General features: G+C 42.2%; 1 protein-coding gene across 1 annotated transcript in view; it reads left to right on the top strand.

Moving 5' to 3' along the window:
- Positions 1-23,563, top strand: part of FAM184A (family with sequence similarity 184 member A) — a 474,419-nt gene that overhangs the window by 214,254 nt on the left and 236,602 nt on the right. The window contains 1 exon segment of the mRNA XM_029596418.1: positions 18,825-18,947. Coding sequence (XP_029452278.1) covers positions 18,825-18,947 — 123 coding nt within the window.

Below are 23,563 nucleotides of genomic sequence, written 5' to 3' on the forward strand. Positions count from 1 at the left end.
TGGGGCTGGTGTGAGTGCACAGCCACGGTGTTTTGATGGGGGACACTGCTGACATTATGTGAATGTTGAAAGAAATGGTGGAAAAACAGTTGGGTAAGTTAAGTTTTTTGTGAGTAAGGAAACACTTAGACAACTGTGTAGATCAGGTTACTTTGGGATATCATGTGGTACTGATTTATTGTGCTTGTCCTTCTGACTTTAGTAGCTGCGGTAAGGGAGAACAATAACTGTTCCCGGATTTGAAGACAGAATATGTTGTGGCCCGCTGTAATTGGTTTTGAATAATGTTACAATTGATACTCGGGTAAGTTGCTGTATTGAATATGTTTGTTTCTAAAGAGGAGAGTGGTTTTTTGTGTATGTGTTATAATAGGTTTAGTGTGACCAGGTGAATTATGATTTAAGTGATTTTGGGTAGTAAGTTATTCAAATATGATTAAAATGAGTTGAGTACAATTTGGGATGACATTGTAGGAGTGGTTTAAATACTGTGTAATTGTATAGCAAAGAATTTGTTTTTATAAGAGATATTAAAGAATTGTGAAAGATACAAGCAGAGTTAAATATGGATGGCTCCCAGTTGAATAACTGGTGATCCGTCTAGATGAAGAGTTTGAATCCCCCTGATGAACCCATGGGTGAAACAGGAGTCTCTTGTTGGGAAAAGAAGAGCAATATGAGGAATCATTTGGGAGAAAAATATAAGGATTGTACCACTTGGATTGGAGGAATTGTTGAGAATAACTTTGTACTTATGGGAGTGTTTTAATACATTTTTTATAAATGTTTAAAAGATATTGTGGTCAAGTCAAGCAAGTAGAAAAATGCGTATTGTATTGTATGAGTGTGAGGTGTGAGTGAGCTTTTGATAAATATGTATATGATTTGTATATTGGATTGTGGTAAATATATATGAAAACGTTTTAACAAATTATTTGATACAAATAAATCTTATTAATATTCATATATACAGGTATGTGATATATGTCCCCTGATGAAGCCATATGGGAGAAACAAGGGCCTCTTGTAGGGTGATTGTTGAATGCACGGAGGGAGAATCGTTGTCATTCAAAAATATGTGAAAAATTTCAACATCGAAGTTTATTTGTGAACAACAGACAGGGAGAATCGTTGCCTCATGAAAAGATTTCAACATCGAAGGTGGTTTTGTGAACATCAGACAGGGAGAATCGTTGCCAGTTGAAGATGTGGAAAGACTTCAGCACTGATGGTGGCAGTATAAAAAATACATATAGGAGTTGAGGAGAAATTATGTGTTAGTCACATCTTGAATTACATAATAATCATTGAGAGATGTTGTTTCACTATTAAGGGTTATAAACAGTATAGCCAACATGGTGTACTATACAATATGGCAGTGATTAAAAGTTTAACTGTTCCCTGTATTTAGAATTGTAAATGGCATAGAAGCCATAAGGGTGTACAAAATAGTTATTGATGAAAAAACATAAATTTGAATAAGCTTGTGAAATAGGGTTTGTTATGATGGAAATATTGTAACATTGTTTTAATATTGATGAATGTTTATAAGTGTGTATGTATATAAATATGAGTGTGGTTATGCCATCTGAATGTGTTTTATGGTAAAGGTTATGTAAATTTTTGATAATAAAGGTTGTATGCTCTCATTCACATGTATGTTTTACAGTAACTCTTTTGAGAGTGTGAATATTTCCACCCACATTGTTTACTAGATCTGAGTGTAGCCATATAAACACATATATGGGTGCACGTGCAGGTCTTTTAAATTTATGCTTCCTCTCTATAATTACCAAATCCCTTCTCATCTGCCTGTATCCTCCCCTATCTTTACAACCTAAAAATAGTAAGGAATATAATCTAACCACAAATAATAAATCAGGCAGGCAAGCTCAAAATTTGTTTTTTATTTATGCAAATTTCTTTATACAATTCAAGAAAAAATACTTGAATAGAAATTAAATGGTGTATAATACATAGATTATATTTAGAAAAATAAAAGCAAAAGGAAAGAAACAAAGAAAAAACCCAACCACTATCTAAGTCCTTAATATAGGGGATTACAATATCACCACTTCAAGAAATTTCTAGTTAAAGCCAGTTTTTCCTCTTTTTTTTTTTTTTTTTTCTTTATCTAAGAGCCTATATGATGAACGAACAACATACTGACTTATACGTCCTAACTCGGCTTTAGGAGAGGAAAAAGTCACCGAAGAAATGTTATTACTCAAAAAAGCAGACAACTGAGATGGATGAAAAAAGGTATAGGAGGTATTTTATTATATGATAATACATTTACCAGAGAACTTTAAAATAAAGCTCCCAACTCCAAAACTTAGGTCTAAATAAAAGAAATTGGTGCCTCCTTTTCTGAGTCTACTTAGACAAATCAGGAAAAACTTGAATCTTCATGTTCGGGAAAAGTTCCAACCTATGTCGGAAGAACATTTTAAAAATCCAGTCTGTCTGATTCCAACAAAAAAAAACTATCAAAGTAGCTGGCGTAACCAAATCTTTCTGAGAAGTTTCCAGAAGAGCAGTAATATCCAATGGTGACTTTTCAATAAGGGAAAGGACTGAAATATCATAAGTCAGCAACACCCTTTTTAAAAGATGCTATACAGTAAATACGTGAAGTAGGTGGAAACGCCTTTTTAGGAATCTTCAGAATATCAACCAAATATTTCTTCCACATTTCTCTGGGAGCTACCATTGGATCTTTAGGAAAATTAATAAATCAGAGATTTTTCCTCCAAACTTGGTTTTCAAGATGTTTCTACCTCAAAGAAAACCACTGATTTTCCTTAATATTCTGTTGCAAATCAGTCACAGTTCTAAAATCTTTTATACAGGAATCATAATTTACTTTAACAGTAACCACTTGAGTTTCCACTAATTTCAAACATAGAAATGACGGCAGAAGAAGACCAAATGGTCCATCCAGTCTGCCTAGCAAGCTTTCACACTTTTTTTTTCATACTCTTCTATTACTCTTGTCCCTTTAAATAATTTTTTGGTTCTATTTCCTTTCCACCCCCGCCATCATAGATAGCAGTGCTGGAGCTGCATCTAAGTGAAGTATCCAGCTAATTGGTTTGGGGTAGTAACCACCATAATAAGCAAGCTACTCCCACGCTTGTTTACCCAGCCTGTGCAATTCAGTCCTTGTTGGTAGATGTCTGAATATAAAACATCTTTTCTTCATTCCCCCTGCTATTGAAGCATAGAGCTATGCTGGATATGCATTGAAAGTGAAGTATCAGGCTTATTTGGTTTGGGGTAGTAACTGCCGTAACAAGCAAGCTACTCCCCTGCTTTTATGTGGATGCAAATCCTTTTTTCCACATTTCCTCTTGCCGTTGAAGCATAGAGCAATGTTTGAGTCGCATTAACCGTGTGTATGTTTATTGAATAAGGATATTCATCTCCAGGTAGTAGCCATCATTCCCGCAAGCCACCCCCATGCCTCTTCTCTTCATTCACTTCCTCTAGACTTTATGGATCCACAGTATTTATCCCATGCCCCTTTGAAATCCTTCACAGCTTTGGTCTTCATTTCCTGTGCCATTAAGGTGGCACAGGAAATTAACAGCAGGCTTAATCTGGTGGGAAATATTATTTAATACCTGTATAGCATCCCAAACAGATTCAATAGTTATTGTTGAAGGCCTTACCAATTCCAATGGTTGGAAAGAAGGAAATGACAAAATTGAATCTCCATAATGCCTGGAAGCAACGTAGTCAGTTGAGTCCCCCACAGTCCTGAGATCCTCGATAAACTCTAAACAAAGTTTGCTGAGTCGGTGATGTCAACAGGAGCCCTGGCATCATCTGTGTCTCCAGCCGATGCCTGTCCCTGAAGCTGAATCAGTGCACGAGTCTCTGCCGGGTTGGAGGGGGAAGATCATTCCTCTGGGGAAAGAGAGATGGAAAGCTCTGGGAGCGGACCGGGTTCAACTGCTTCCCAGTCTACATCCAACGAGCTAGCTCCCAGAGCAAGCTCTCCATGACGCAAATGGGCATCCATCGGGCCCAGAACAACTGAGGAAAGAAACAACAATGAAAGTCCCCGCTCTCTGGCTCTTCTTTTCCTGCCAGAGTGAGGCATAGTGAGGTAAAGTAACTGGGCCCAAACAGAACAGCCATCTTCGAATCCCCCCAAGCTCAAATTTTTTAATGTGCGACTTAACTTCATATAGTGTTCCCTAGTCTTTATTTTTGAAATAGTAAACATCTGATTTGTTTACCTTTTCCACTTAACTCATGATTTTATAGACACCTATCATATCTCCCTTCGGCCTTCTCTTCTCCTAGCTGAAGAAACCTAACCTCTTTAACTTTCCTCATTGGGGAGCCACTCCATCCCCTTTATCACTTTATTAAGAATAGGGGGCACTCCATGAAGTTAGCACGTAGCACATTTTAATCAAATAGCAGAAAATTCTTTTTCACTTAATGCACAACTAAGCATTGGAGTTCATTGCCAGAAGATGTAGTTAAAGCAATTAGCTTTGCTTCTGGGTTTAAATAAGGTTTGGAGAAGTTTCTGGAAGGGAAGTCCATAAACTGCAATTAGTCAAGCTGACTTAGGGAATAGCCACTGCTTATTACCAGCATTAGTAACATTGTATCTGTTTCATGTTTGAGTACTTGCCAGGTACTTGTATCCTGGATTGGCCACTGTTAGAAACAGGTTGCTAGGCTTGATGGACCCTCAGTCTGACACAGTATAACAACTTGTGTTCTTATCAGGGCAACTTGACAAACTAAAGATTAGGAAATTACCAGGCCTGGATGATATTTACTTTAGAGTTCTAAAAGCATTCTGTAAACTATCATTAAAATCAGCTACTGTGCCAGAAACCTAGAGGGTGGTAGGTGTAACACCAGTTTTTCAAAAGGGCTCCAGGGGTGATCTGGGAAACTATAGACCAGTGAGCCTGATGTAGGTGCCTGGCAGAATAGTAGAATCTATTCTTAAGAACAGAATTGCTGGTCATATAGATAGACAAGGCTTAATGGTAAGAGTTAGCATGGATTCAACAAAAGGAAGTCTTGCCTTACCAATCAATTAGTGGTTTTTTTGAAGGTTTAGGTAAACATGTAGATAAAAGCAAGCCAGTGATACAGTGTATTTGTATTTTCAGATGTCATTTGACAAAATTGCTCATGCGACTCCTTAAATTTAAAAAAATCATGGGATAGGAAATTGTTGTACTGTGGGCTGGTATCTGGTTAAAGTAGGAAACAGAGAGCTGGACTAAATATTCTGTTTTTCGAATGGAAAGAGATGAATTGTGATGTGCTCATGGGAGCACTGGACCCGGTGCTATTTAATAATGATGAAAATGATCTGGAAAAGGGAGCCATGAGTGAGAGAGTGAAATTTGCAGAAATAGAATTATTCAGTTAAAACATGAGCAGATTGTGAGGAACTGCAGAAGAATCTTGCCAGTCTGGAGAACCAGTTATCTACGTGTCAGATGACATTTAATGTGGACAAATGAAAAGTGATGCTCATAGGGAAAAGTAATCCTAACTAGAAATACACAGTGCTGGACTCTGTATTAGGAGTCACTACCCAAGAAAAAGTATCTTCAAGTCATTGCGGACAAAACGTTGAAATCTTCAGTTTAGTGTGCTTTGGCAGTAAAAAAAAAATGCAAATAGAATGTTAGGATTCATGCAGAAAGGAATAGCAAGTATATTTGAAAATATAATGCCGCTTTATCAATCTATGGTTTCACTGCCCCTTGCAGTTCTGATCATCCCATCTCAAGAAAGATATAGTAGAACTAGGAAAGGCACAGAGAATGATAAAGGGGATAAAATGGCTCCCTTATGAAAGGCTTAACAGTTAGGGCACATCAGCTTCAAGAAGAGATGGCTGAGAAGAAATATGATAGAGCAGTGGTTCCAAACCTTTCAGGGAACACAGACCAGCTTTCAGCTTCAAAAAGTTTCATGTTTCCCCACGCATTCTCTTTCATTTTGGCATGCCATGACAAAAGAAATAATGATTTGCACTCCAGAATCATTCATAATGTATAAAGCTTTGATTTAAACTGAATATGTAAGGAGGGTAATTTCCAAAGTTATTTAAAAATTGCCCTCTTAATTGAAGGTTGAGGACATTCCACCTTCCAAACCAGCTACAATGGGGAAAAGGAAGAAAGTTCAAAAAGGTTCCAGGTTGGTAACATGGTATGACCTGACAGAAAATCAGCACCGATACCTGCAGACTTTCAATCTGATTTTCAAAGGGAAACTGCCCGTGGAATTTCCTTTTAAAAACTCAAGCCAACAGAGGAAAGCCAATACTTTTTGATTCTGCATACATTTCATCTGCTTTTGAAGCAAGTGCAAAGAATATCCATGAAAGTTGGCATGAGGATTTCAAAATTAAATCTCTGCATGTACTTTACCTCCATCGACTTAGCCCTGCTCTTTCTTCCCCTGCAGGTAAAAGTATGTATGCTGTTCACAGCGTAGCTACTTTTACCCTCTGTGGTGGGGAATAGTAACTTTCAAAAGGGCCTTTTTACATGGGTAAACAAGTGTTTACCCACTTAAGTTTTGAAACTTACCCTTCCTGAAAACTGGCCCCCTTTTAGCCTGTTTTCTTTTACACTTTATTATTTTCTTTTATGATTCTTGCAAACACACAGAAAATGATAGTCACCGAAAGATGTTTTTGCTTGTAATCTTCCTTCTCGGGCTTTGTGTACTGCTACAACGGACTGGAGCAACTTTGAATTGCCATTTTTGGTTAAAGTTTGCTGCATTTTATCTTCCATGAAAAACAATTTCTGTTCATTTAACTCTAACAAGAGCAGGTGAACAAAAGTGCTGCATGCTGACCTGGGAGAGGCTCTAAAGGCAGTTGTACATGCCTCTTTATGTCAAGGGATCTTACCTTCTGATCTGAAAGCAGTGATATACGTCCAGTCCTAAAATATCCCAGTTCCAATTTGACTGATGCTTCTAATTATCACCCCATTTGCCCTTCTTCAGCTACAAGAATTTCTGGACGATAATCATCTCTAGTACAAGTCCCGATTTGGCTTTCATGCAAAACGTAATACTGAGTTCTCACGGGACAAGCAGGATGATAGTCCTCACATGTGGGTGACATCATCTGATGGAGCCAATCACGGAATACTTTTGTCAAAGTTTCTAGAACTTTGACTGGCTCCTACTGGGCATGCCCAGCATGGCAATAACCCTGCATCCAGCAGGGGTCTCCCTTCAGTCTTTTTTTTTTTTTTTTTTCTGCTCAGCTAACAGCCACGCAGATATTTGGAGCTCTTCACAGTTCCTGACTGGAAATTTTCCTCAGGAAATTATTTTCAAAACTTGTAAAGGTTTACACCCCCTAGGGGGTCTACCTTCTTGGCCATCGAATACTGGGTCGTGCTGTAAGTTTACCACCATTTTTCGGTCGGTACCCGGCAGGGACCTCTGTAGGCCTTGTCGGCGCCAACTGTGGCCAGCCTAAATTTTCGACGACCACGATGGCGACGGGTTTTCATTGGTGCCCTGTCTGAGGACTGTGTCAATCACAGACCCTCATTTAGTCTGTTTTATGCCTCGGACCGTTGTACGACATGGAGACATGTACCAATTGTGCCCAAATGACCCCGAAGGGTTGTAAGGCACGGTTGGAAAAGATGGCACTTTTATTCCATCGCTGGTCTCCGCAGGTACCAACGACTCTATCCTCGCCAAAGCATCGATGTCGCTCCAAAGCTGAAGATACCCGATCGCTGTCCCAGTCCTCGGCGTCTACATAATCAATGCCGGAATCGAGGAAAGCGGACCGTCGAGAAAAGCATCAACATAAGCATCGACTGCCGGTGCCTTTAGCTTTTGCTACGTCGGTGGAGCCATCGACGGAACCACCGATGAAAAAGACCCGAGCTGAGGAGCGTCCAGGGCCCTTGAAGCCAGATGCACCGAGGCGTCCTGTACATTCAGTGGCAGGGGCTACCGAAATTCCACCAGGATCGGTGGACCCTCCAGTACTGCCCGTAGTGCTTCCCACTCCGGACCTGGGGCTCACCACCCAGTGCTCCGAGAGGAATTGCACCGGATGGTGCAAGAGGCTGTGGTCCAAGCAATCCAAAGCCTTCCGTGACCATAGACTCCAGCACCGGGGCCTCTTCCGGCATCGATGCCCCTGGTGCTGCTGCCTCTCCTGGATAAACTGGATCTGCTCATCGGTGCCCTACCAAGGGCACCAAGAAAGTAACAGTTACCAATGATTTCATCGAAGCCCATCCTGCTTTCATCGGGAGAGGAGGATACATCGCTGGAGCCAGTTCCAGGGCCGTCGGGAGTGCCACCATCGAGGCCACCAATGAAATCCCTGATGCCATTGGTTCCTGTGCATCCGGTACTGATGCTGGATCTCGAGCTCTTGATGCCAAGACCAGGTCCCTCGATGCCAGCACAGATACCTGTCCAACCTCGACCTCCGGCTGGAGAAGTTCCAAGTTTTCCACTTGGACCACCGAGGGATGCAGGGGATCAGCCCTATGATCCCTGGACAGATGATTCCACAGATGCCCAGGACTCTACAGAAGTTCCGTCGGAGCCATCTCCTCCAGACGAAAGGCGCAAGTCTCCACCGGAAGACCTCTCCTTTATTAATTTTATAAAGGAGATGGCGGAGACTATCCCCTGCCAACTGCAGACGGAGGAAGATTCCAGGCATAAAAAGCTAGAAGTTCTACAATTCCTTGATCCCCCTAAGGAAATCATGTCCATCCCAGTTCATGAGGTGCTGCAGGACCTGAAGCAGCGCAACTGGGAGCATCCTGGGTCAGTTCCTCCTGTAAACCGGAAGACAGACGCTATTTACCTAGTCCAGCCTTCCCCTGGTTTTCAGAAGACACAGCTAGCTCATCAGTCGGTGATGGTGGCGTCCGCCCTAAAGAAGGCCAAGAGTCCGAAACCCCATTCTTCAGCGCCACCTGGTAAGGAGCAGAAATTCCTCGACGCTTTGGGCTGCAGGATATTTCACGGGGCCATACTTATCTCGCGCATCGCGTCATATCAATTATATATGACCCAGTATACCCGTAACCTGTTTAAACAGCTACAGGAGTTTGGAGAGTCCCTTCCGGACCAGCTTCAAGACCAGCTTAATTCCATCATAAAGAAGGGATTTGACGCAGGAAAATATGAGGTCCGTTCAGCATACGATGTCTTCGATACGGCCTCCTGTTTATCTGTGGCTGGTATCAGCGCCCACCACTGGGCTTAGTTAAAATCCTCTGATTTCCATCCTGAAGTGCAGGATCATTTGGCCGACCTCCCCTGCACAGGGAATAACCTGTTCGGTGATAAAATCCAAGAGATGGTGGCCCAGCTGAAGGACCATAGTGAAATGCTTCGGCAGCTCAGGTGGATTTTTCTACTACATCCAAATGATCCTTCAGGCGCGACACTAAACGGATGACATACAGGACCAGTAAATATTGTCCACCGGCGTCTCGAGGTCGCCCGTCCCGGCCTTTCCAGAAGTCCACAAAACACCAGTCTCGAGCTCAGAAAGCTCAGGCTCCTTCCCAACAGGAGCTCAGGCTCCTACAACAGGATTTTGACTCCTGACTTCAGAGCAAAGGTCATCCTCCATTGCCCAATCTACCTGTGGGCGGCCGCTTATGCCACTTCACCAATTGGCTAACCATCACCACCGACCGTTGGGTGCATGCAGTCGTCGCTCAAGGCTAACATCTAAATTTCCTCTCCATTCTGTCGGATACTCCACCTCGGCCGGGGTGGACCTCTTCTGACCACTGTCTTCAACTGCAGCAAGAGATATCCTCCCTGCTGCAAGCGAATGCTATAGAACCCATTCCACTTGCGCAAAGGGGACACAGATTCTACTCCCGATACTTTTTAATCCCAAAAAAGACAGGAGGAATCCGCCCAATATTAGACCTAAGGGCCTTAAACATCTTCGAAAAGAGAAATTTCGAATGGTAACCTTGTGCTCTTTGCTTCCACTTCTCCAGCAGGGGGATTGACTTTGCTCTCTCGACCTAAAAGACGCATATATGCACATCGCAATTACCCCGTCTCACAGAAAATACCTCCGCTTCCTTGTAGGGAACCAACATTTCCAATACAAAGTCCTCCCATTCTGCCTGGCGTCAGCCCCTTGCATGTTCATGAAGTGCCTAGCAGTAGTAGCTGCATACTTAAGAAGACTGGGCATTCATGTCTATCCTTACCTGGACGACTGGTTGCTGAGAGCTCAGTCATCGGAAGGAGTACTTCACTCCCTCCACCTTCAGTGCAGCTACTACTTTCATTGGGTTTTCTAATCCATTATCAGAAATCTCACCTGACTCTGTCTCAGTTTCTCTCCTTTATCGGAGCAGATCTTGACACGATCCAAGCAAAAGCTTTTCTTCCCAGGGACCGAGCTCACATACTGGCGTCCTTGGTGCAGAACATAATTTCTCGTCAAACCACAATGGCTCATCTACTAGTCTTGCTGGGGCATATGGCATCCTCTGTCCATGTAACCCCAATGGCTTGTCTAGCCATTGGAGTAACTCAATGGACATTAAAGTCCCAGTGGTCACAGGCACATCTTCCAATGTCCAACATTGTCCACATCACCAGGCGACTTCGTCTCTCACTGGCATGGTGGATCCGGGAGTCCCATCTACTTCAAGGTCTGCCCTTTCAAATAATCTTGATGACGATGCTTCCAATCTAGGTTGGGGAGCACATGTCAACAACCTGCAGACTCGGGGAACCTGGTCAGCAGAGGCGTCACAACATCAAATACATTTTCTGGAGCTCCGAGCAATCAGATATGCTCTCTCTGCGTTTCGGGACTGTTTGTCCAACAAGACAATCCTGATCCAGACGGACAACTAGGTAGCAATGTGGTACATCAACAAACAAGGAGTAACCAGATCCTACCTCTTTTGTCAGGAAGCGGTACAGATTTGGACTTTTGCTCTATCCCAGGCTATGCTTCTCAGAGCGATCTACCTGGCAAGTGTGGACAATGTTCTAGCGGACAATCTGTCGGGATTTTCAGCCCCACGAGTGATCTCTCAACCCTGTAGTTGCGGACAGACTATTCCGGAAGTGGGGGCATCCAACCATCGACCTATTCGCGTCTCTGCAGAATCACAAGGTGGACAACTTCTACTCTCTCCATCAAAGTTGCAATGTTCCACCTAGAGATGCATTTACCCTGTCCTGGAGGGAAGGTCTCCTTTATGCCTACCCACCACGTCCTCTCATCAGCAAAACTCTCGTGAAGCTATGCGTGGACAAAGGGTCTAATGATTCTCATAGCCCCCTATTGGCCACGTCAAGCTTGGTTTCCAATCCTTCTTCGGGATCTTTCCCTGTGTCCACAGGTTCCTCTAGGCTCTGACCAGTCCCTGATATCTCAGAGAAACGGCCAATTGTGCCACCCCAACCTTCAGGCCCTGTCACTGACAGCTTGGATGTTGAAAGGTTGATCCTTCGGCCTCTCAATCTTTCTGAATCTGTATCTCAGGTCCTCGTAGCTTCACTAAAGCCTTCTACGAGAAAGTCTTATCATTCAAAATGGAAAAGATTCTCTTTGTGGTGCACTTTAAAAAGCTTAGATCCTTTTACCTGTCCCATGAATCAGTTTTTAGACTACCTCTGGCATCTCTCGAAGTCTGATTTACAAACCTCCTCTATCATAGTGCATGTCCTTGCAGTGGCCGCCTTCCATAAGGGTACAGGGGATGTCTCTATCTCAACCCAGCCCCTGGTAGTGCGCTTTATGAAGGGGTTGCTTCACCTGAAGCCTCCTCTCCGTCCACCGGCCCCATCTTGGGACCTTAATGTGATTTTAGCGCAGCTCATGAAACCTCCGTTTGAGCCTCTGCATTGCTGCGAGTTACGGCATATCACTTGGAAGGTCCTTTTCCTTCTGGCATTAACGTCTGCTCGCAGGATCAGTGAGCTGCAGGCGCTGGTTACATACCCTCCTTACACGAAATTTCTTCATGATCGGGTGGTCCTTCGCACTCATCCTAAATTTCTACTGAACGTGGTATCTGAGTTTCATTTAAATCAATCCATAGTGCTGCCTACTTTCTTTCCAAAGCCCCACTCACTTCCTGCTGAGTGAGCTCTCCATTCCTTGGACTGTAAACGTGCGCTTACCTTGTATTTGGAACGCACTGCAGGCCATAGGAAATCCACCCAGCTCTTTATTTCCTTTGATAAACTTAAGCTGGGAACCCAGGTCGGAAAGCAGTCCTTGAACTCCTGGTTGGCGGACTGCATTTCTTTCTGCTATCAGCAAGCAAGCTTTCCGCTTCAGGACAGAGTTAAAGCGCACTCCATTAGGGCTATGGCAATGTCGGTTGCACACCTTCGTTCTGTAGCTCTCATTGATATCTGCAAAGCTGCAACCTGGAGTTCTCTTCATACCTTTGCAGCTCACTATTGCATAGACAAGGCTGGTACACAAGATTCTATCTTCTAATGTTTGAATGAAGATCGTTTGGCTGAAATAGCCTCTGTCACCTCACTTTTTAACCATGCCGGCAATCGTTTGGCCTTCCTTCCACCTTTCTTAATGCTTGAAATATATGTGGACTGCACTTCTAAGATGGTATCTTTTAACAATGTCCATGCCTGTTGCATGCTCTTAACCTTTTTTACCTGCACCTTTCAGGTTTTTTTTGTTCGGTTTTTTGTTTTTTTTTATTAACTATTTTTCTCATTTTATCAGAGTTTCTCTTTTGAACATTTAGTGCTAGAGTCGTGGATTTACTTACTGGCCCTCTGCCAGTCATTAATTCAAATTTGATCATATTTTATTTATTTAAAATCTCTTCTATACCATCGCTATGTTATATACCATCACAACGGTTTACAGAAAGGCACATAAATTAATGTTAATAAATATATATGGTCATACAAACTAAACAGATGCTATAAGGATCCGGTTACATAATTTCATAATAGATACTATTTGATGAATGTGATAAATCCTGTCCTTTTATACATGTATCTTTTAAAATTACAAGTATAGTTTTATGAACTGTATATTTCCTCTTATGTTAGCAGTGAGATAAATAATAAAATCCACACATATTGAGTTAAGTGCTGTGTGCAGGTGTTCTACTGCCTGCTCCAATCTACTTTCTATTCTCCATTCTCTTTGTGATAAGCTTGTTTAAAAAGCCATATTTTTAAACTTTTTCTAAAAATGTTGAGGACTCTTTGTAATCTGATCTCTAGTGGCACGGTGTTCCAAAGTATAGGTACTGCTAAGGATAAAGCCTGTTCTCTAACTTGGGTTAGTCTTGCTGTCCTGACAGAAGGGACGGTTAGGAGAGCTTTATTAGCTGATCTCAGGTTTCTTTGTGGGACATGTACACATAATGCTGTGTTCAGCCATTCCGCTTTTTTTGTCATGTATTAATTTATGTATTGTGCAGTGTTTTGTATTGTATTCTATGCTCTATGGGTAACCAGTGTAGTTCTGCTAGGTTTCGGTAATGTGGTCCCTTTTTCTTTTACCAGTCAGAATTCTTGCTGGCGTGTTTTGTAATATTTGTAGTGGTCTTAGCGTTGTGTAAGGTAGTCCTAAAAACAGGGTGTTGCAGTAATCGATGCTGCAAATATTAGTGTTTGAAGCACTGTTTGAAAGTTTGTAGGTGTTAGGGTTTTAGTTTTCTGAGAACCATGAGCTTTGCATAACCTTCCTTTACTTTTAGTGATATGTGTTGTTTCAGGCTGAGTTCTGTGTCTATTATCACGCCGAGGTTCCGTACCCTTTCTGCTAATTCTATTTTCTGGTTGTTTTTAAGCATTATTGGAGTTTGAATGACCTCTATGTTCTTTCGTTCTAAATGTAGAAATTCAGTTTTTTTGATGTTAATAACTAGCTTTATTTGGTTTAATAGCTGTTTGATAATATCTAGGTACATGTTAGCTAGGTTTAACGTTTTTTCAATTGTCATCGATGGGTAGGATTAGTTGAATATCATCAGCATATATGTAATGTATGATTCCCAGGCCTGCCAGTAGGTGGCATAAAGGCAGCAGGTATATGTTAAAGAGTGTTGCGGACAAGGCTGGACCTTGTGGTACTCCTGTTTGAAGATTTATTTTTTCTGATATTACCTCTTTGATCTGTACTTGAAAAAATCTGTTACTTAGATATGATCTGAACGTGTTGATTGTTTTGCTGTGTAATCCTATTTCTTCTAGTCTTTTTAATAGTATGTCATGATTTACTATGTCAAAAGCTGATGACAGGTCTAGCATCACTAGAATGTAATGTTTTCCACTATCAAAACCTCTCAGAATATTGTCTCTCAGTGAGAGCAGCAGTGTCTCTGTGCTGTAATGTTTACGGAAGCCATGTTGCGATGGATACAGTATATTATTGTTGTCCAGGTGTTCAGCCAGTTGTTTTTGTATGGTTTTTTCTATTAATTTTGCAATTAATGGTAAATTTGACACTGGTCTGTAGTTGCTCAGGATAAGGGGGTCATTGTTTTTTTTTCTTTATAATTGGTTTCATAATTGCCCCTTTCAGAATATCCAGCATTGCTCCCTCCTCTAAGGATGATCTTTGCTAATCATCCTAATCTTTGCTAATATTGGGAAACTATGTTGGCTAGTTTTTTTATGTCCATAGTTGTTAGTGTGTCAATTACATGTGGGCCGGATTTAACTTTTTTAGCATGGATACCACTTCCAGGTCAGATATTTCGTTAAATATAGGCCATTGTGTAATATCTTTTTTGCATTTTAATTTCTTGCTTAGTTGTGTTTGGGATTTTGGTTTTTAAGTTTACAATTTTGTCACTGAAGAACTTTGCTATTTCGTTACACCTATTTTCTGGTAGGTTTTGGGGAGATTCTGATTTGTCATTGGTGAGGTTTTTAATTATGGTAAATAAGGTTCTTGGGTTATTTGCAAATTTTTCTATTTTCGAGCTGAAGTATTTTTCTGCGTTAAAAATCACTTGTTTGTAATATAGATGTTTTCTAAATTTAGTTAGGTTTTCGGTTGTTTTATATTTTCTCCATTCTTTTTCTTTTTTCCTAAGATTCCTCTTGACTTCTTTTATCTTTTCATTGTGTCATGGATTAATTTGTTTCGGTTCTTTGCATATAAATTTTACAGGGTTCATTTCATCTGCTAGTTGGTTGTTTCCATCCATGCTGCTGTTGCAGAACAGCAATCTTTATAGTCAAATTCAGATAGTTTTTCTTCTAATTTGTCTTTTAGTGTTTCTAAGTAATAAGGTGGGCAATACTTAAATTCTATGGGTTCTTTTGTATGTTTCACTTGTGGTCCAAGATATTTAATAATAGATTGTATATTATTGACTGGCATAGAACTAGAGGAGTCAAAACTTGGGTTGAAATGGCGCAGAGTCGGATAGGAAATCTTACCCTGGAAATGAGATTGGGGGGTAGATTTGGAGATGAAAGATTTATCCTCTTGTTCTCGCATGACCCTCGATGTATGGAAAAGTTGGAGATCCATGTTAGTGGGAGAGCATAATTTTCATCACTATTCATCATTCTTAATGGAAAATTTCCACCGGGTAATAATATGGTTGCTTATTCCTGGTGGGGGGTGGTAGCATTGGGTATAACCAGATTAGAACAAGTACTGGGGGGTCTCAAAGTACAGTTCCTATTTCTGAATTTCAGGAAAGATACTCCATCGGGGTAGGGCTAGATACTCCTTTGTCCAGCTGTTGCACTTTGTGAATCAGAAGAGAGTCATGACAGACTTTAAAAAGGGTAAGAAGTATTCAAGGGTCTTTGCGATCAGGCAGATAAATTACGAAGATCCATCTCTAAAATATAGAGTATGTTAAATGCAGATTTAAAAATCAAACTTACTCATATCAGGGCTTGGGAAAGGGATCTGAGGAAATCTATAGAGGAAGATGGGTGGGATCAGTGTTTTCTAGCCATGAGCAAGTGTTCTATCTCCTCTGCTTTTCAGATGGTATTTATCTGTGGATAAATTGCACAGGATATTCCCAGGGTTAAATGAGGAGTGTTGGAGGGAGTGTGGAAAGAAGGGGACATTCTTTCATCTATGGCGGGACTATGCTGAAGTGAAGAAAATATAGGATGGAATTTTTTATTTTCATTGATTATGGGAACTTCTGTAACACAAGATCCAAAGTTATTTTTACTTGGGATATTTGATCAGATATTGTCTGAGCTGGTGTATAAATTACTTATCCAGCTGTTGGACCCAAATGTGAGCTGACATAAGTGGCATAATGCAGTAGTGGAATTCAAAATTCACCAGTACTTCATAGATCCATCATTGTGAAACAAACATATATGACCATCATATAAAAGACAGTATTGGCTGCTTATTAATAGAAAAAGTGGTCTTTTCCAGACCTCGTCTTGTTCTTTTGTTTTGTTTTGTTTTTTCGGAAGAATTTTTCTGTATGCAATTTTTAAGAATAGAAAGTATGAGAACTTAAAACTCCTCTTGTTCTTAAAGGAAGAACCACCTGACACTGCCAGCACTGTTTCAGTGTTTCGGTTCTTTAGAGCAGTAGTGTGACTATCTTATTTGTCCTTTCTCAGAGGTATTTCACTCGTAAAGATGTCAGCTGAATAAAACTGGCTAGATCTTATAAGTGCCAGTATAGACGTTAGCGCTAAGGAACCAAAACACTGTAAGTGCTGGCAGTGTTGGGTGGCTCTCCTTTAAGAACAAGAGGAGTTTTAAGTTCTCATACTTTCTATTCTTAAAAACGGCATTCAGAAAAACACATTTGTATGACCAATTATAACTTAAGACGAGATCTAGAAAAGACCATTTTTTCTACTAAGAGGTAGACAATGCTGTCTTTTATATGATTATTTATTTAAACTTTTTTTTTTCCCCCACAATGGATGGGTCTATGAAGTACTTGTGAATTTTGAATTCCACTATTGTTTGACTATTCACCCTTCAGTTTCATTTCCACTAATAATACTGGAGTGCCCTGCTTGACATCCATTTAGGGTTGATTTCACAGACTTTATGATATGGGGAAACTTACTGCTATTAAACATGGTTATTTGAATAGATTAAAAAAGATTTGGGAGCCCTATACTCAATGGTTGAAAACTAGCTGGGGTTTTGAGCCTTAGTTTCTTATTATATATCTTCTTTTTGGGATTGCCATATTGTATTTATATATAATGTAAAATTCTACAAAGTTTTGAAATGTAAGTACAAAGATAGGTGCTTTTGTGAGACTTAATATGGGAGATGTCTTTTTAGGCCCATATATAACAGATATTTTTTCGGTTGGGAGGGTGTGGGTGAGAACGGGAGCGAGAAGGGATAGTTTAAAGAAACACTTTTAACCCAGTTAAGTGTTGTAGTCACTTTGTCTAGAGGTGACTAGCTAATCCTCAGTGTGCTTGTTTTATATGCTACAGTATTGTTTATGTATTGCTTTGTTTGGACATTTGTAAACAATAAGGTTTTGTTTAATAAAATTTAAATGAAAAAAAACCAAAAACATTTGGCAGGGCAGTTTGAGGCTTCTAATATGTGCAACCAGACCTTCTGTCCCTCCTCTACTGTTCTGCAGCAAATCGGGGTGACGTTTTTGGGGCCTGTGGCAGCAGCTCAACTAATCACAATTAGCAGCTCAATCCTTTTCTCTGTACTAAGCTTTCTTGCATTCCTTCTGGAGGACCCTCTAGGATGGTCTCATGGATGCTTGGGAGTCCACAGACCATAGGTTGGAAACTACTGTGATAGAGCAGTGGTTCCCAAGCCTATCCTGGGGGACTCTTATCCTGTAATGTTTTCAGGATATCTGCAATTAATTTATATATGAGAGATCTGAGTGTACTTTCTTCATTCATTATCTCATGCATATTCATTTCTGATATCATGGAAACCTGCCAGACATATTTGGGAAGCATTGTGATAGAGGTTTATAAAATCATGAGTCATTTCCTCTTTCAAATAGTACTAAGACTAGAGGCACGCTAGGCTAAATTACTAACGCTCTAATCCAGTGGTTCCTAACCCTGTCCAGGGGACCCCCCAGCCAGTTGGGTTTTCAGGATATCCACAATGAATATGCATGAGAAAATTTGCATGTTATGGAGGCAGTGCATGCAAATTTTCTCTCATGCATATTCATTGTGGATATCCTGAAAACCCAACTGGCTGGGGGGTCCCCTGGACAGGGTTGGGAACCACTGTTCTAATCTGTTACTAACATGTAACAGATTTAAAACAAATGAGAGAGACAGTATTTTTTCACTCAATCTACAATCAACCTGTGGAATTTGTTACCAGAGTATGTGGTCAAGACATCTAGCATATATCTAGGCTTTTTTGAAGGGGTTTGTACAAGTTACTAAAGCAAAAGTTCATAAGCAATTATTAGCTAGGTATACGTGGGAAAGCTACCTTTTATCCCTGGGAGTGAGCACCAAGGAATCGTTCCACTCTTTGGAATCTGCCAGGTACTTCCTAGTGACCTTGGATTGGCTATTGTAGGAGACAGGATATGGAGCGCAATCTTTGGTCTGACTCAACAGGGCACATCTTATATTCTTATTTTGTCAGACATTTATAAAAATGCAGTGAAATGGAAGATGTTACTGGTGGGAAATTTCATCCAAGAAGTCCTCATTAATGCATTAATGCATTACTGCTCCAGGCTGATTAGCAGTGATGTGTTAATGAGGGCCAGTGGCAGATGAATAGCTAGCAAAACAGTGTGGCAATATTGCTTTCATCAAATACTGTTAAACAGAGCTGCATATATTGTTTGTTTTGTTTTTCACAGGAATTGCAGCAGCAATATGAAAAAGAAAAACAGCATTTAGAGGAGAATAAGAACAGGCTTCAACAGCAGCTGGAAAACATGAGGGAAGAACTGACAATTAAGCTGACTGCAGCCAATCAAGAGGTAAGAATCCACCTAGTCAGATCAACTAACTGTCATGTGCATTAGACCATACTTAAATCAGTAATGATTACTTGTTCAATATTTGCAATAAAATATTAGGCTGGGCTTGTGTACCCCTGACCTTGTAACTCATTATTTCTCTTCAGATTTTCTCTTTTCCTATTGAATCCATTTTGCCATTTTAAGTAAAGCAAAGTGTAGGAGTCCATGAAGTCCAGAAAAGGGGCATTTTTTTCATTTTAAATTTTTAAGTATTTAGGACACAGCTTTTGTCAAACTTTTGACAGCTCAGCTCAGCCAATCATTCATTTCCAGGTTAAGCCCTACCTATTGACCTAGAACTTCCTGTCCAATCCCCATCCCCTTTGACATCACAAAAAGTACATCATAGCAATGCCCGAAAACATGCCTCCTTCCAGCCCGTTTTTGGTACACAGGGGACATGGCCCTTTCTGTTCTTTTTTGATGTAGACTGGAACCAGAACATTTTTACAAGATGGCACCAGCTGTATGGGGACAGGAAATGATATACCGCCAAGTTGGTGGCCACCATAAGAGTCCAGGAAATGACATTTTGGCCACATACGCAGCCAAAACAAAACATGTTTTACCCATGATTGTAGAGATGGTACAGAAGCGTCCATGGTTAATGTTGTCACAGATAATGACATCACAACCGAGCATGCTCAGTTAAGGACTGTTTTTGTTTTCAGCGATGGAGCTTGTGGAGATAGTCATGTTGTATGAATGAATGACATTACTGCCAAGCATGCACAGTAATTTGTATAGTTTACAAATACGAAATGCTTCTTAAAAAAAAAAATAAGATCAGGGATTTTATGAAATAACTAATCTTAGACTGTAAAAAAAAAAAAAAAATTCCTTTTTTTCCCCCCATTTCCTCAGCATATCCATGTTTCTGCAGCACCCCCCCCCCCCCTTCGTGGTACTCACAGCTGCAGACAGAGATGCATTTATAGCTCAGAGGGGAGAGCGTTAGACCCAGTGGCGTAGCCACGGGTGGGACTGGGTGGGCAGGTGCCCACCCAACTTAGACCCAGGCCCACCCAACTGGCACCGGAACTGCAAGGCTGTCGCGGGATCCCATCCCCGCGACAGCGAACAAGAGAACCCACGCCTCGCGCGCCATCACGGCACACATGGGGAAGCGCTGCTGCGGCCGTATGGCCAACCGGTCTTCCTGTTGAGGGGGGGGGAGCGGAAGCGCCGCGCGCAGCTTCCGCTTCCTCCCCCCCAATGCAGGAAGATCAGCTGGCCTCTCCTGCTGCCACCTGTTCTCCTGCTATCTTCGGGCCAAACGGCCCGCCGATCTTCCTGCTTGGGGGGGGAGGGAGGAAGCGGACGTTGTGCGCTGCGCTTCCGCTCCCCCCCCGACAGGAAGTTCGGCGGGCCGTACGGCTCGACGCCCGAAGATAGCAGGAGTCCGGTGGCAGCAGGAGAGGCAGCTGATCTTCCTGCTTTGGGGGGAGGAAGCGGAAGCTGTGCACGTGTTTGAATGTGTATGTGTGGATGAGAATGGGAGTGTGTGTGGGTGAAAACTGGAGCCTGGGTGTGTATGTGGGTGAGAATGGAAGCTTGAATATGTGGGTGAATGGGAGCTCGAATGTGTGTATGTGTGGTTGAGAATGGGAGCCTGGGTTTGTGTGTGGGTGAGAATGGGAGCTTGAATGTGTGTATGTGTGGGTGAGAATGGGAGCCTGGGTTTGTGGGTGGGTGAGAATGGGAGCTTGAATGTGTGTATATATGGGTGAGAATGAGAGCCTGAATGTGTGTATATATGGGTGAGAATGAGAGCCTGGGTTTGTGAGGGTGGGTGAGAATGGAAGCTTGAATATGTGGATAAGAATGGGTGCTTGTATGTGTGGGTGAGAATAGGACCTTAAATGTGTATATGTATGGATGAGAATGGGAGCTTGAATATGTGTGGGTGAGACTGGGAGCATGGGTTTGTGGGTGAGAATGGGAGTCTGGGTTTATGTGTGTGGGTGAGAATGGGTGCCTGGATGTGTGTCTGTGTGTGCATAAGAATATAAGCCTGGGGAGGGGTGAGAAAGTGAGAACTTGTATGTGTGTCTGCAGAGAATGTGAGCTTGTGGGGGGGGGGGGGGGGGGGGGGGGGGGAGAGCATATGAGAGTGAGAGCCTGAGTGTGTGTGTGTGTGTGTGTGTGTGGAAGGGAAGAAGACAGTAATAGAAAAAAGACACTGCAAAGGAATTAGGAAATGAGCTATAAGGGAAAAAATGGGAAAAAGAGACCAGGACCAACTGATTAGAAAAATACAAAGATCAGACAACAAAGGTAAAAATATATATCTATATTTTGAGATGTTAGCAATTTAAATATAAGCAACACAACCGCTCTCTCAAAATTTATGGACAGGTAGGAGCCGTGTATAAAATCGTAATAATAAGAAGGCTAAAGTACCACAAATCACCGTGAATTATGTTTGTATCATTAAGTAAACCTCATACTTAGGCGTAGATGTGAATGCTATGCTGCATAATTTGGCATTATTTATCAGTAAAAAAACAACTAGTAGACCTGCATGCCTACAGCCCACCCATGTTAACCTTGTGCCCACCCAAAAAATCAATTCTGGCTACGCCACTGGTTAGACCCCACGTTTTCACAGATCACACATGATCATGTTTTATTTTAAAATGTGCATTACTAAAAACGCAAGAAACCATGCTTTAGTATTTTTAGAAGCAGGCGGTTAGCAGTGTAATCTCTTGTTTGGTTTTTTTTTGTTTAAGAGATGCAGATGGCCAATCTTAGTGCAAATAAGTCTGAATAGAGTGGTTTTTGTTCCATATACTGCACATATTTTGTTTTTCTTAGCAAGCAGCCTACAGTACGTAGAATTCAGCATGTGCTCTCCACTCTTTCTCTGCTGTTTTTGCAATGGGGAACTGGGAGAAGATTGCAGGCTATGTTGATGTAATCTGTTTTGACTGTAACCATCACAGAAATGCAGTTCCTTGGTGTTCAAATAACAGATAGGCACAGAGAAACTTTAACTAATGAATGTATATTTTGTGAGAAGAACCGCACTGTCATTTATCAAAGGCTTATCGCACGCGATATGGCTGTATCGCGTGCGATATTCCTCTATTGCATGCAGTAGAATGCAAATTAGGGGGAGGGGAGGAGTCTGAGCAGGGAGGGGCGGAGTCGGTATCTTCGCTGCCGGCGATAATGTTACTAACATTATCGTCAGTAGCGCACCGAATAGCACCACCTTTCACGGTGGCACTATTCGGTGTGAAAGCCGGCAGCAGGCGCACTGCCATGGTGTGAAGGCTGCAGGCTTTCGCAGGATTCATCATTCTGCGAGGAATGATGAATCCAGTTCAAAGACATAGGGACCTTGGTAGAATGATATATGCAGGTTGGGAGTGTTTTTCTATGTTGCTGGTTAATCTCCTTTCTCCCAGGACAAGCAGGATGGTAGTCCTCACATATGGGTGACATCGGTTAGAGCCCTATCACGGGACACTTTTGTCAAAGTTTCTAGAACTTTGACTGGCATACTGAGCATGCCCAGCATGCCACTTACACTGCATTCACCAGGGGTCCCCCTTCAGTTTCTTTTTTCCATGCAGCAGTTGCCTCGCAGTTCTTGTGAGAATTTCTCTGAGCTCCTAACTTTTCCTCACGGAACTTTTTTTTGAAAATTCTTGAGAATTTTTCCCCGTCCCGGGGTCCCCCACCGTCCTCCGCTAATGTTCCGGTAAGTTTACTACGTTTGTTGCGGTCAGTTCCCGGCGGTGTTCTTTTCGGTGCCAGACAGCCACCGACTGCATGCCACCCCTTTTTTCACTATGGCGACCGGATTTCGGAAGTGCCCTGAATGCCCGAGGACTATGTCCAAAAAGGACCCTCAAGACGTCTGCGTTTTATGCCTGGGGGCCTTCCCACGACGTCCAACATTGCACTAGTTGTGCTCAAATGAACCCTAAAGGCCGCCGTGCCCATCTGGAGAAGATGGAGCACCTGTTTGCCTTGACGCGCTCGTCTCCCATTGACTCCAGCTAAAAGCGCACCAAGTCGGAAGATTTCCTTGTCTTCGACTCCTTCTCCATTGATGTCTCAACAACATTGAGAAACCGGTGACTGTCCATCACTGGCATTGTCCCGCTTGAAGGTCCGGGCCGAGCATCGTGAGAAGCACTGGCACCGGGTCGAATCTTCATCCGGTGCCAGCACAGACAAGGCAGCAGCATCGATCTCTGCCAAGTCGCCTTCTAAGAAGTCATGAGGAGAGGAACCCCCATCCTCCTCTGGACCCGGGATACCGAGGCGTTCCCCACCTACAACGGTTCCAGGTGCCGAGCACAAATTTCTGTGGACCCTCCGGCAGCTCCTAGTTAGCCTCCAACCCCGGCTGCCGCGTTACCCATGCCAGCCTTCCAAGAGGAATTGGACTAGATGGTCCAAGAGGCAGTACTTCAAGCCCTTCAGAATTTTCAGTCACCACCAGCGCCGGCTCCCATACCAACGCCCGATCCGGTGCCTGTTTTTTTGGCTCTGCTCCTCGAAAGTTTGGACACCCTGATCGGTGAACTTCCATCAGTTACCCATCCCTTCGGGAC

This window comes from Rhinatrema bivittatum, chromosome 3 (genome assembly GCF_901001135.1).
Source record: "Rhinatrema bivittatum chromosome 3, aRhiBiv1.1, whole genome shotgun sequence".
NCBI lineage: Eukaryota > Metazoa > Chordata > Amphibia > Gymnophiona > Rhinatrematidae > Rhinatrema > Rhinatrema bivittatum.